Source organism: Penicillium longicatenatum, assembly GCF_028827895.1.
Source record: "Penicillium longicatenatum strain IBT 33135 chromosome Unknown contig_11_segment0_segment0, whole genome shotgun sequence".
Taxonomy (NCBI): domain Eukaryota; kingdom Fungi; phylum Ascomycota; class Eurotiomycetes; order Eurotiales; family Aspergillaceae; genus Penicillium; species Penicillium longicatenatum.
Window position 1 is genome coordinate 1248976 of NW_026643117.1, and position 13388 is coordinate 1262363.

At 46.5% G+C, this 13388-nt stretch overlaps 7 protein-coding genes across 7 annotated transcripts; 4 read left to right on the plus strand and 3 right to left on the minus strand.

Moving 5' to 3' along the window:
* Positions 1-742: 742 nt before the first annotated feature.
* N7484_000454 (uncharacterized protein) lies at positions 743-1993 on the minus strand (the record flags this gene model as incomplete). Its single annotated transcript, XM_057110875.1, has 1 exon — positions 743-1993. One exon carries the CDS (start codon positions 1991-1993, stop codon positions 743-745), a length of 1251 nt encoding a protein of 416 aa, XP_056978101.1.
* A 2721-nt stretch (positions 1994-4714) lies between these two features.
* N7484_000455 (uncharacterized protein) lies at positions 4715-5895 on the plus strand (the record flags this gene model as incomplete). Its single annotated transcript, XM_057110876.1, has 3 exons — positions 4715-5041; positions 5099-5376; positions 5433-5895. 3 exons carry the CDS (start codon positions 4715-4717, stop codon positions 5893-5895), a joined length of 1068 nt encoding a protein of 355 aa, XP_056978102.1.
* Positions 5896-6552: 657 nt separating this feature from the next.
* On the plus strand, positions 6553-7131 carry N7484_000456 (uncharacterized protein; the record flags this gene model as incomplete). The annotated part of the gene is made up of 2 exons (XM_057110877.1): positions 6553-6660; positions 6709-7131. Coding segments are annotated over 2 exons (531 nt in total), but the record flags the coding sequence as incomplete, so codon positions are not given.
* A 1328-nt stretch (positions 7132-8459) lies between these two features.
* Positions 8460-9408, minus strand: N7484_000457 (SDR family NAD(P)-dependent oxidoreductase; the record flags this gene model as incomplete). The annotated part of the gene is made up of 4 exons (XM_057110878.1): positions 8460-8731; positions 8796-8956; positions 9010-9279; positions 9341-9408. 4 exons carry the CDS (start codon positions 9406-9408, stop codon positions 8460-8462), a joined length of 771 nt encoding a protein of 256 aa, XP_056978104.1.
* A 352-nt stretch (positions 9409-9760) lies between these two features.
* Positions 9761-10523, plus strand: N7484_000458 (uncharacterized protein; the record flags this gene model as incomplete). The annotated part of the gene is made up of 3 exons (XM_057110879.1): positions 9761-9855; positions 9918-9931; positions 10009-10523. 3 exons carry the CDS (start codon positions 9761-9763, stop codon positions 10521-10523), a joined length of 624 nt encoding a protein of 207 aa, XP_056978105.1.
* Positions 10524-11409: 886 nt separating this feature from the next.
* N7484_000459 (uncharacterized protein) lies at positions 11410-12919 on the minus strand (the record flags this gene model as incomplete). The annotated part of the gene is made up of 7 exons (XM_057110880.1): positions 11410-11530; positions 11591-11752; positions 11807-11854; positions 11917-12023; positions 12256-12589; positions 12653-12732; positions 12797-12919. The coding sequence occupies 7 exons, from the start codon at positions 12917-12919 to the stop codon at positions 11410-11412; spliced, it is 975 nt and encodes a 324-aa protein (XP_056978106.1).
* Positions 12920-12952: 33 nt separating this feature from the next.
* On the plus strand, positions 12953-13178 carry N7484_000460 (uncharacterized protein; the record flags this gene model as incomplete). The annotated part of the gene is made up of 2 exons (XM_057110881.1): positions 12953-12971; positions 13018-13178. The coding sequence occupies 2 exons, from the start codon at positions 12953-12955 to the stop codon at positions 13176-13178; spliced, it is 180 nt and encodes a 59-aa protein (XP_056978107.1).
* Between the last annotated feature and the right edge of the window lie 210 nt (positions 13179-13388).

Sequence of the window (13388 nt, forward strand, 5' to 3'; positions counted from 1 at the left end):
TACTCATACCACATCTCGGCGGGGATCACAAAAACAATGTCAGAATGCAAAGTTGTGCAAGAATCAAAGAAAAGACTTTCCACATATATGTATACCTCCGCTGAATGAAGGGACCCTAGTCAGATGATTTATTTATGCATAAATACGACCCCATGCTGCGTCCTTGCTAGTCGACTGTTCGGCGTCCGATCTGCAGCCCAGCCCTTCGGAGCGCTAGTATCGGTCCGCCAATTACTATGGGGCATTGCCGACATGCTTACTCAACAACCGTGAATAGGCCGAAGAAAATTCTAGTCATCATATTATTCCCTCATTACTATAGCTGTAAGGACGCACTCTACCTAGGAGTGGGATGTTACCATCATGCGGCTTGAGATGTAAAATACTAATTCAGGAGGATGTTATACCCATCCCGCACGAGTAAAATTTATTTGGATAGGAGATACCACCTTACATACCTGAGCGTTGGACTTGGTAATCTTGACTTAATGTTCTTTATTCGGTTCTCTTATTCTGTGATTATAGTAATTTTACCCTTTTTACCAGCTCAAAGATTGGCATGATAGTGATATAGCTATACTATTACACGCTATTACACGCCGGTAAATCTCCACTTCAGAGTTTGACAATCATTGAGTTTTTCGGTGTCATATAAACTCGTGGCAATATTATCCTTTTCCTGTCTAAAACTGTTGCCTTTTCCCACCACCTTTGTCTGACAATGATAGATCCAATCTGTTCTTCAATGATGGCCGCACTGAGCAGGAAGGGCGGACAGAAGCTCCTTGGCCCGATATGCCATCTCTTGGTACCACTGGGTGTGCACGTTACTGGACGGCCCCCTCGCTTGAGATATTCCACGACTGATAGGACTGTCGCGCGAGTTCGTGGCCAGCTTCTGTCGCTCGATGATTTCTTGAATGCAAAACTGAATCGTTTCGACACACCGACGCAAATCACGCCGTACCATTGCAGCCCGGAACATCACCTGCTCATCCGGATCGAACTCTAGACATCCAAACTGAAAAAGAGGGGGCTCTGACACGCCGCTGATGGCCGATCCGGGACTCGACCCGTCACTTGTCATCTCTACAGTTCCTGTTCCCTGTTGAAGTGGGCTTTGTCCTAAGGGCAGATTGTTCTGATCTGGCGAGGAAATGGCGTCGCCCTCACCACGAGGCCGCTGGATGGAGAGGATCACGAGTTCATATAGCCCCACGACTAGATCCATGACGGTGGCCGCCAAAAGCGGACAACTCTGGCATCGTCGAAACTCGTCGGTGTTGCTCACTTCCCGTACCTTGGTCATTGCCTGCCGGTTCAGCCGCATCGCTTGATCGATCGGGACTCGGGCGATCTGGAGCTGCTCTTCCAAGTACTCGATTATCCTCATCAGAGCGGCGGCATGCGGGTACTGCGACACCATAGACTGATCACGATAAATCGACGGGATCCTTGTATCAGTATGTTCCGCTAATCGGGACCGCACGGATTCCGCCGTCTGCAAGGGGCCCACGGAACTCGGTGTGTTTTTATTTGACATAACTGACGTTGCTGACGTGTGTGAGCTAGGCACAGATGGTTGTCGTGGGCCAGTCGTTGCAGATGCGCCATCAGAATTGGAGGTCTTATGCATATCGGAAGGTTGATCGAGCACCACGTTTCCTGTTGACAGCCAAAAAGGATCGGTCGCACCAGGCGAAATCAGCGGCAGGTCTGGGTATTCACTTAATAGATTCTGCAAGTAACTATTGATCTCTGCTTCAGTAGATATGGCTGGATAATCCCCCATCGCGAACCCCCCCATTGAATTATTCAAGGCGGGTAAATGACCCTCTAGCATGGACATGCTGGCCTCTGGCTGGGAGAAAGACCCGCTTTCCTGGGCCGATTGATATAAATTCGCGCTAGGTGTGACTCGTGATTCCTGAGGCAAGGGTAGGATCTCGTCATCCGCTTTCGTCCGTCGTTTTTTCGGCGCACGTCCTACCATCGACACTTGGTATTCGCAGGTAAAGCCGTTTCGGCGACATCGATCACAGCCATGCTTCTCGCCGCTGCAGCGGACCTGGAGACATGAATCACGGTCAGGTCGTTCGCGCATGTATATCTACCGCTCTACTCGCTAACTGACGTACCTTGGCAGCATAGCACGCCGTGCATGCGGACCGTAGCCGCAAAGGCTTTCCAGTACCTAGCATAGTGGTCGCACTAGCTTCCAGGATCTCCAGTGCGATAAAATCGGGGAGAGACTCGAAGCATGTATCGGTTAGATCGTAAGCGCTGTCTCGTGGTACAACATGTCAGTTGCGTGGCAAATATTGCGAGGATCGTGATGAGGAAGGCAACCTTGTAAGAATGTAAGAGTATAGCGCGTCATGTGAGATGCAGGGGTCTGAAAGTGTGGGGGCGGTTGTTAAATGGACATCCCCCACAAGCCGGATGTAGCTTAGTGCAGATAATCACTCAACCCGATGTCTATTATGCTACCATCATCTATGTTACATGTGGGTTTCATTTTCATATAATATCCATCTCAACTCTGAGATTGAGAGAATCTTAGCTAATGTCCACCGATCGAGAAATGCTAACATTGCTGGGTAGATATGCCCAGCAAGAGAAGTTCGTGTACAAAACATGTAGAGCCACCCTCAATGACATAGCGCAATCGCCAGCTGAACATCATGCGTGGTCAGCGCCGCCCGAAAGGATTCTTACCACCGAACTATCGATCAAGTATGCTTAAGCGACATACCAGCCAGTCACTCTGATATCAGGGTGGGTGACACACGTGGATTCTGACTGTTTTTGTTTTGTTTGATTCCCTACTCTAGCTAAAGTGTCCCTCTGCAGTTTTCTTCCTCGCACAAACGACGTCAACACATCATTCGAGGAGGTTGTCGAATCCTTAGTCCGGGTTATCGTCGGAAAAATGCCTATTCTTAGATTATTCTACCTAATACTATCATTCTCCTCTACTCGCCTAGCTATTATACTTCCTTAATAGTAGATATAGGACATAAACTTTTTTCGTAGGAATTATAGATATATCAAAGTCAAGGAAATAACGCAGCTAAGTGCAGTGGTCTGCCAACAGGATCGACAATACCAGCCCAAAGCCCCACCATTTTCGTAGCCGATATTCATGGAATTGTTTCCAAATCCCACCGTTCTGAGCCAGGTTGGCGTCGCGCTGGTATTGACCAGGATATCCGAGTGGTAGGGATCGATGACCCCGAAGTAGGAAATCTTTATCTTTCCCTGTACCTCATCCGGGCCAAATTGTACATTTTGGCCACCCTCAGTATAGGAAATCCGATATGGAAGGCCAGCGGCACATCCATCTAGATTGAGATTTGCGGTTCGGCTGTCGAATTGTAGGTCAACTACTGGATATGTCCAGCCCTTTCCAACCAGCATTATTAGAGCAGTCGCGATCAACTAGCGACATGGAATTCTGCTTAGTTTCAATAGCAGTATTACACGACTCTAAGTCCATTTCGAACGTATCTAGCATCTTGTCTGCGTTCTCAATAGTCCCTGTCATATTATATGGAGCTCCATTGGTGTCGGGCGATAACGTCAAGTTGAATATATCATTTGACGAAATCGTACGGTGAGTCACTTTGAGTCGTGTTATTTTTCGCACAGATCACCCAGCTAGAAGGATTTAGACACCGAGCTTCCTATAAGTTGTAATATATGAATGACTCACGGAGCAGACTCGAGATACCGTTGAAGGGCAGATGACGGCCATGGAGACGTATCGGAAATATTTAAAAGCGATGGAAAGGCTGTGCCAGAGTTCCATAGAGCCAAAAGCGCGTTTACTGGATTCGAGCCGACATTGTAAGGGCCTCTTTCGGTGATAGCAAAGAAAGATTGAAATTCTGTAGTGAATGTTTGACCTTGGAGATTTGAGCATACTGATGTGTTGGTGGTCGATCCGATCTCTGGCGTGAACTCTATCTTTGTTGTGCCATTGTAATATCTATTAATAGGGGTTACTCGAGCTGATCAGGGTGGTTATGTCAGGTGAAGAAGTAAATAAACTTGCACATACGATCTAACCCAAAGGTAGATACCACTAAACCCTGTCACATTGCTTGGTCGGAATGGAAGAGATGCATTGTACGTCGAACTTGCCTCCGTAGGGAGTCGACGCGGGAGTCACGGTCACGTGATGTCAGTCCTTGAGCGCAGGAGATTCCTTGGCGGTCCGTGATTCTGCCTTGTGGTTCCTCCTTTGCACGTGATCTCGTTCTTGGGTCCTTTCTGTCCCGAATTGGTTGGTCCGTAGTCCTTCCTCTGCGGTGCGGACTAAGTGGGTCCGTAACAATATGGTGTCTACAGCTGACTGATAATGAAAACGACAAACTTGGAAGACATCCGCCAAGATAACAGTTTGTTTGTTTTGTTCATCTTGGCATTTTCTCATTCTCCCAGTGTTGGAAATTTTAAACGAGCGTACTTCCCGGATTTCCCCCCGGAGATGTAGGCTCGCCAAGCGCCAAGACACAGCCACCGCAGCGCACGCCCTCCCATTCGACCGGGCAAAAGACAGGGTAAGCACTAGCAATGTGATCTTGGACCCCTTCGGCTAGACCCGAGCAGGCGTGGTTTCAAGCCATAGACCCTTAAAAGGGCTTTTAGCCTCACAGGCGCCGCGAGCGTAGGTCACTTTCTTTTGTCTGTTTTTGACTTTCATGCGACGATGTCTCTCACATCCAGATTGCTTCTTTCTTTTCTGATTTCGTCTGGATTGATAGCCGCGGAATCAGTCGGCTACTTTGACGATACTTCCATCTGCGCTGATGCAAGCGGCCTTTCAAAGTGCTACGAGAAGGCGGATGCCAGCTGGAGTAGCTGCATCAACAACAATTGCGCTGGAGGCAGTGATGAATGTTACAACTCTTGCAATGGAAATGCCTCTTGCATGAAGACGCAATGTCCTAGTTTAGGAATGGATTGTATTAACGCCTGTGGGTGTGTCAATGCGCTTAATCAGGTTGACTGCATCGCTTCGAGCTGCTGGAATCAGGTTCGAGCTCTTCGCCAAATTTAACCGAGTGGAATTTCAGGAGCTAACTAGAAATAGGTTTACTCCTGCGAATACCAAAGCACAGTCGAAGATATCATCAACTTGTGCGCGATAACTGATCTGGATGAAATTCCGTTCTGGCCTCCACCTGACGATGCTGTCTCCGGGTGCTCCTGTAATATTGGCAAGGTGTACAAGAAAGAAATCCTGATCGGGGACCAGATTAGCACCTGCGCCAATAACATGACGAATCTCAATCAGATGTCCGATAATGATGCCATTTCGGAATACGCCGATGCGTGTATTTGCTGTGCAGAAAGTGCAATTCTGTCCACGTGCGTTGAATCCCCCTCCCTTTATTGTCCACCTAGGCACTAACCCACTTTAACAGCATCTGGGATACCTGTCCGAATACGAAACCCTCTCTCCTTGCGGCCGACACATGGTACAGCTCAATGGGTGATTTCGAAACATGTGGCGACTACCTCGATGCGTATGATTGCGCCGGTGCGCTGGGCTTTGGAGCCGAGGACGCGGGGGAAACGACCACATATTACAAGCTTGGCGGCTTTCCGAAGAATGGAACCGAGACGCTCTATAATACCGGTTCTTTGACGGCACCGGTCAGTGGAGCAACATTTACCTGGACATTTAGATCGAATTTGCATGTTGTTACTGCTGTCTCGACAGACCATGTTGTTGCTGCTGCGACAGCTACAGATGGGCAAAGTCAGACTGGTAGCGCGACGCAGACTGCGGCGAGTAGTACTCATACCGGTACGGGTACTGCTAGGGATATTCCGATGTGGACAGCACTGGCATTTACTTCTATCCTGATCTTTACGCTAGTCTAGCATCATGAGGTTGGAAAGAGAGCATGCAGTGGTGTGTTGATGAGGGATTGTGCCCAACCGATCATGTCAACTTCGAAGTCAAGAATGAGCAGGTACTTCCAAATCTGAACCATGTCGCTAAACTGGGCCTCCTATAAAGGTGAAAGTCCGCTATCTATCACCTCCAGATGACCCCAGAGCTTACAAATTGTATCACGGAATCGTCTGTTCGTCAAATTCTTCCCCGTAAGACCCTGTTTCCGAGTAGCTTCCAGAATTGAGTCCATGATCTTCCCGTGCTGCGAACAAACCCCATGAATGACGAGTAGACCCCATGAATGACGAGTAGAAACGTGTCCCAAGGAGATTAGGCAAATTCTCATGCTCTCATGTTTTCGTGGGTTGAAAGCAAGTTGTCAAGGTCGGTTACCACCTTTGGGTAATTGGAACATCTAATAGTACAATGCGGAGGTGTAAAAAGTAAGGGGAAAAAGAAAGAATTGGCAAAACTAAGAGGGTAAAATTTGACGCAGTAGTGATGACTAGTAGAAGGGAACTAACTTGGCAAACTCGGTTAGCCATCCGGAGGCCTTGGCATCTTGATCTTTTCACTTTCCCTCTTTGCCTTTCACCCCTATTATTCAGCCGCGCGAACAAACATCTCGCCTGCAAAGATGAATGAGCTTCGCAACAGACTTTACATTATTCCGGACTGAGGATAGGTTCTCTATCGCACCACCTATTCTGCTGAGTCCGATATTTCATTCCCAAATGCTGTTAAATACTGTATATCGAGACATGTATTAAAGAAGATTTCGTCACGGACTATGCTAGGTCACTCATAAAGCTAGGGAAGTTCGCGCAAAATACCGGTCTAATATTATAGAAGAGCCACGATTTAATGGGGCATCCATCGAGGCAATTCGTACTCATTTTGAGACGAGGGTGGATGCTCAAGGCATTTATCAATCCACTTGGAACAGGTTCCGGATGTGCATAATCATTGATGAAGAATCACTGCAAACTTTACAAGGCACATCCGCGGAGCAAGTCGAACAGGAAGGCCCCCACGATGTGGATCATGAATTGCGATGCATGAAGGTTCTTCAAGCATGGCCGAATGTGGATCAGTACGATACTTTCCCCGGGTGGATGAAATGTTGGACACGTGCGCTGTGGGATCTGTGGATAATGATGATAGATGGTGGGGAGATGAGTATGCTATATGACAGTATCGACGACTTTCCATTTGAGGGGGTGTATTGTGGTTCATATAATTTCACCCGCGGGTTGAATCTACATATACAGTGCATAAGGATTCATATTGTTAGAGATGACCCTAGGATTCAGGCTTGGTTATTAGTAGGTTAGATCTTCTATCAACCGCTTTGGGCCTGACTCTAGGCCCATTTTCAGGTTTTGGCGATGTCTACTAGAGACTAGAACGCTAGTAAAATAGAAGGATAGAGTGCTCCCTTTAGAAGGAAGAGCATTTATACGCTGGATTACTTCTAGCTTAGCCCTAGATAGTGATCGGGTGCTATATTAAAAAGCCTACGAAATAGAGAATAGTTATCGTAAACTATATAAGATAGATAAATCCGAAAGTAAGAGCACTAGTGGATTCGTAAAGGAAGAACGACCAAGGCGGCATACTAGGCGTCGACATGATCAGGAATAGAGCGAGGATAACACGGATAGTGATAAGCCTATCTTGTCACCCTACCATGGAGGTAAGAAGCAGAGCGAATCAGGCCGCCAAAAGCTAGCGCGGCCGAAGCAGAGCAATAATGAGATGATTCGAAGTCTTAAACGGCAACTTTATGAATTGAAAATAAGATCTCCACCAAGCACCGATAACAAGGCTCGACGTCGCGGACTCATATCTTATACAAGAATAATAACTTAGGAAGGTTTCTCTATTTAGATATATTAAGCCAACCCTTATCAGCATGTCTCAACACAGCTCTAAATGGTTTGTTCGTGATCCGGTGCTTTATTTTTGGTTATTAATTCCGCTTTTTGCTTTTATTGTATCGCGTTATTTCCAAGCAGAATGGACTAATATTTTGTTAAGTAACCAGTCTCTTATAACTCTTCGACGGCTAGGGTATTGCTTTATTTAGCCAAATTCCCAACGTGAAATCTCAAGGCAAGTGAGCATGGAATTCGAATGTTAAAATGAGGCTCAGTCGCCTAAGAAGATCCATAGGTTTAATACAATATTTTTCATTTTCTCGCATCGGCGCCACGTTTATCCAAAGGAAAGGGAATGTGATCAAAGACGATTCAAAAGACGGTTACAATCTTCAATGTCAAGAACCTGAGACCTTGGAACCTTGAAACTTGAGGGGCTTGACTGAAATATATGCGAAGTGAAACGGTAATGGATAGCTAGAACCTTGGAAATGATTCAAGATCGACATGGATGAACACAAAAACTACGCAATCGTAGTCAGTGTTGAACTTGCGAGTAAGTGAAACATTCGTTCGTTTTCTGATCTTTTAGAAGTGGACATGTAGATCAAAGCCATTGATCTATGTGCAACATGGCTTTAAACCTGTGCTTTCGAATGGCTCAGAAGTCAGCGAAGTCCGCCTCCTACAACTAGACTCTGGCCAGTAGCAAAGCCTGTAGTTGCAAACATGATCACGGCATTTGCGACTTCAATCGGTGTGCATAATCTTCTCAGCGGAATTGAGTCGGTGAGCCCCGGAAAAGCCTTTTCATCAGACAACATCCCTGTAGAGCCCACCATAGCAGGGGCAACATCATTGACAGAAATGTTGAACTCAGCAAGTCGAGCGGAAAGATTTTTCATCATTCCAATCAAGCCTGCTTTAGAGGAAGCGTAATCTGTTACAAGCGAATATCAGTTATGTATGAAACTTCCAAATATTAGTCTTCAAGTACTACTTACGACAGCCATTCATTCCCGCTCCGTAGGCGGCAACTGAGGAGATGAATATAATTCTCCCCCAATTTTGGTCTTTCATCCCCCCCACAACGCCCTTGACCAGCAGGAATGACGCGGTTAAGTTCACGGAGATCATGCGGTTGAATTCCTCAAGTGGAATATCCCTAGAATTGATCGTAAGTCTGGATTATTCGCCCCAAAAGAAAATGGTACTCACCAGATATTTTGAATTCGTTTTCCATAGCCAGCATTAGATACCAAAATGTCAACGGGCCTCTGATGTTCTTTTTGTATTTCTTTGAACAGGTTTTCAATTTCGCTATGATGCTCCAGATTTACTCGGTGAGTCGTTACGCGGAGCGCCTTTTGCGAGATAATTGGAGCGAGTGAAGACACCAAGTCCCGGATGTTTTGCTCATTGGATGTATACGTCAAAGCTAAATGAGTACCTTGAGTTGCTAGTTGACGTGCGCAGGCAGATCCAATGCTTGATTCCCGCAGGTTAGTCTCCATGTTGTTGCAAAGGTTATATGTATGGTGAGTCTTACCCGCCAGATGCCCCAGTTATCAGCGCCAGCCTCCCTTGAACGCTGTTTTGATCGGGATTGGATGACATGATGAAATGACGAAATTCCAATGCCTTGACCATGGCTACTCTAGATAAGTCGCATCTTTGTCTTATGTACCAGGTAGGCGTTTCTGTTGTTCTTGGCTAGCCGTGGGTATCAGTTGCCTGCAAAAGCCGGGCAAGTCGGTCAAGCCTGACATAGCCGGTACCTGGATAACTACAACATTACGTTATGAGTGTGATTATAAGTGTTATGATCATAAACAAAATACTAGACTTTCTAATCACTTCCAATACGCCAATGTGTCACTGTGGTGAAATTTCAATCTCCGCTCAAACCACACCATTGTCAATTCATCTACTGTGACATCCTCACCCACAATCGTCAAGAGCTTTAGGCATGATGCAGCTCAAAACAAGCATCCAGCAGGATGGCACACTAGAGACATTGCCTGTAGAAGTATTTGGGCAAGGCGAAGTGATTCTCAGGATTGGGTATGTCAATATTCCGTAGTTGGAAATTTTCCCCTGCAATTTGGCTAACAAGTTCCGAACAGAAATGGCGGGGCGGGTAAGCTGGAGGGCCCATTGCATGGCAGCAATCGCCAAGGGTAATTTGAAGGAAACGTGATACTGACAGATGGTTAGGCGGAATCGGGTTAATTGAAGCCCTTGCAAACGATTACCTGTCTCTCAGACACGCCCCCGGTTCTATTGCTTGGGTTTGCAATCATTCTCGAAACACGCAACTCGCCCTTTTCAACGGGCACATTGATCTCGCCCTTACCTACGAGCGGGAACAAGAGGAGATTTCCGTCCTGGAAGGCTGGGCGCAGAACGCAGGATGCATTTTCCACGACCATTTCTGTCTGATTGGCCCGGAACATGACCCAGCGAACATTCGAGAAGCGCGATCTATAGAAGATGCATTTGAGCGCATCTTCTTGGCAGAATTTTTGTTCCATTCCAGAAGCGATGGCTCAGCAACTATGTGCAAGGAACGGGAAATCTGGCGTCGGTGTCACCGGTCGCCCTGGAATGCGAAGTCTACGTGGTATATCCAAACGAAGCAATCAGAATGGCGGCTGTATCGGGTGCTTACATTCTCATTGACCGGTCCACATTTCTCTACCAGGTTAATCAGGGCAAGACTGGAAACTTGACCGTTTTCTTTGAACCTACTAATCCTTTCCACCGGCTTATAAACTCTTGCTATGCGCTCCATAAAACCTCTGCTTCTATCGGCTTCAACCCCGAGGTTTCTCGCTTCATCACATACCTGAAATCCCCTCGAGGCCAAGACTTGATTGCTGGATATCTCAGGAATGTACCAGGTGGTACTGAGCTATTAGCTCCTATTAAAGATAGAATCGCTACCACTCGGTTAGCTGGAGGGCGAAATGTCAATGGGCGGTGGGTTGAAGGGAGGCGGTTGTCTAAGCTATAACATTTCGATTCAGAAGAAGGATACATTGTTGTGCAATTTATATCTACGAATTATGACTAGACATGCTTCTGCTAAGCAATCAACCCCTGTTGAGAATACATTAGCTTTGATCAAAGTTTGGGCTTCGAAGACCAAAAGGGGGTGGGAAACGATTCAAACAGTCGAACATTAGCAGGATCCTAAAATTTTCGCCCATAGAATTTTGTAATAAGATGGATATTATATGCTTCAGTGTTTAAAGGTAATATTAAGGGATAATGGAGAGAGCTCGGATTCACACGCTTGCACTCATTTAAGTTCAAATGTTGATGCCTGACGATATCTGACCCAAAAACGATATTGGAAGCTGTTTGCCTGCATGTCCATGCACTGAAACCTTGGTCTCTTTGATTAAATGTTTTATGCAGATTTTGAATCTCTACTGTATAATGTTTCAGTTGAAGAAGTTGGAGGAGAATGACAGTTATACATAATCTGTTGCTCGGCTATAGATTGTTTCTCGGTTGTATTCAACTCAGATAAAGACTTCAGGTACCCGACATGGATGCTTTAGAGATGAAGAACTTGAGTTCCTCATTTCCCTTTCTAACCGATTCAACAGTCTAGGCAGATTCCTGATGTTGCGCGCTGCATATGGGGGTTCCCTTTCTGTCCTCTTCATCGAAGTCGACAATTTGATCTCCGAACTGCACATCCATTTCTTCGAGAGTAAGGCCAGATGTCCTGTACAAATCCATAGTCAGAAACACCCAAGCAACTATAACAACACATCAACGAACTTACTCTGGAATGAACAACAGGTAGAACACAACCCCGACGATGTTCAACGCTACGAAAACGTAGAAGAACTTGAAACCTATTCCTCCAAGTCCAATAGGGCCAACTTGAGCAACGATAAGGCCAGAGATGTTGTTGACTGATACTGAAACTGAGTTAACCTTGGCCCTATGGATGAGTTAGCCTTGGTTTCTAATGTCGCATAATGTGGCAGAGGTATACCTGATTGCCATGGGACACATTTCCGGGGGGATCAACCACGCCAGCATTCTATAGCACAAAAGTCCTATTAATGAGCCGCTTTGGAACTTGAAGGAGAGGATACAACTTACCCAACAGCCACGAAAGCTAGCTGGAAGAGGAAAAACATTGCAACCTCTGCCCTTAAAGCATTTGCGTTGGGGTGGGCTTTTCCCTGGTAGACCGCCGATAGAACGGACTGCACAAGCAGTGTCGCGGCCATAAAAACCGTTGCTAGAATTAACAACCTCACTCGCTTGAACTTATCAAGAACGGACCCCCAGAGCACAGCTGAAAGAAGGCCAAAGGCTCCGTATAGAAGGTTGATCAGGAGAGATTGGCTTGTGCTGAAGCCAAGACTGGTATAAATGGACGCTATAATCCTAGATAAGCCTCGCTACCTGGGGCTCCACTGAATGCAAACCACTTACCAGCATAGTATTGAACACAATTGATACCTGTAACTTGGGAAAGAATTGCAATGCCATCGAAAGTACAGCTCGCCGCCGCCAGCTTGGACGCGTGGCAATTTCTTTCCAGCTGGGATTATATGCAATTTCTTCAGCCTCAATGTGACGCTTGATCTCGCCGAATTCTATGCGAATGACATGGTCGGTGATGTCGCTGTTATATAGACGACCCAAAACACGGAGCGCCTGTTCCTCTTTTCCCTTCCGAACGAGCCAACGAGGGGTCTCTGGAAGAAAGAACGTGACGGGAATTAAAAGTTGGAGTGGAAGGGCTTGAACAGCTAGTGGACCGCGCCTTTTCAGATTTTCAGTTTAGCAGTTTGATCAACTTCGAGTATGTTGTCACGGAGCCACTTACCACTGGGCGTCATTGGAGTAATGTATGCCAAACGCATATCCGGTCGCAGTGGCAACAAAGATAGCAGTTTCAATCATGACCTTGATCAAAGGTCAGCGGGGAGAAGGGGTACGAATAGATGGGTAATAGGGGAAATTTTGATACCATTTGAAGTCCCCCAAAAGCTCCTCGAATGCTTGGAGGAGCTACTTCTGATGCGTAGACAGGGAAGATGGCTGTGAGCAAACCACCGCCAAATCCGTTGATAAGGCGGCCAACCACAAGCATCGCGATCTAGGAGAAGAATGAGCAACGTTCATCATGATGAATGATAGAGGTTGTAAGTACATCGACTGATGCAGCCTGAAGTGCACATCCAATAACAGCAATTATTGCTCCGATGCGAAGTGCCCAGACACGCCCTAATGGATCTCCTAAAAAGGAGCAGCCGAATGCTCCAAATGTTGCGCCAGCACTGAATGCTGCCACGATTCCACCTGTTGAGGATGAAGACGGATTGTTAAAGTACTCCAATAATCGGGGTTAAACAAGACTATGTTTCGCGAGTTTCAGCAAGGGCTCGAAAGAATAGTCAATTGAATCCGGAGCTCAGAATACGTACGTGCTTGAGATCATGCCGACATCGAGCCCCAATGACAGCGCTATATGCTTGCAAGTTAGATTCCTTCCAATGTTGCCATATTGGCACTTTTGTGATCGATTCACTGACCTGCCAAGGAGGCAGAGACTGCGCATA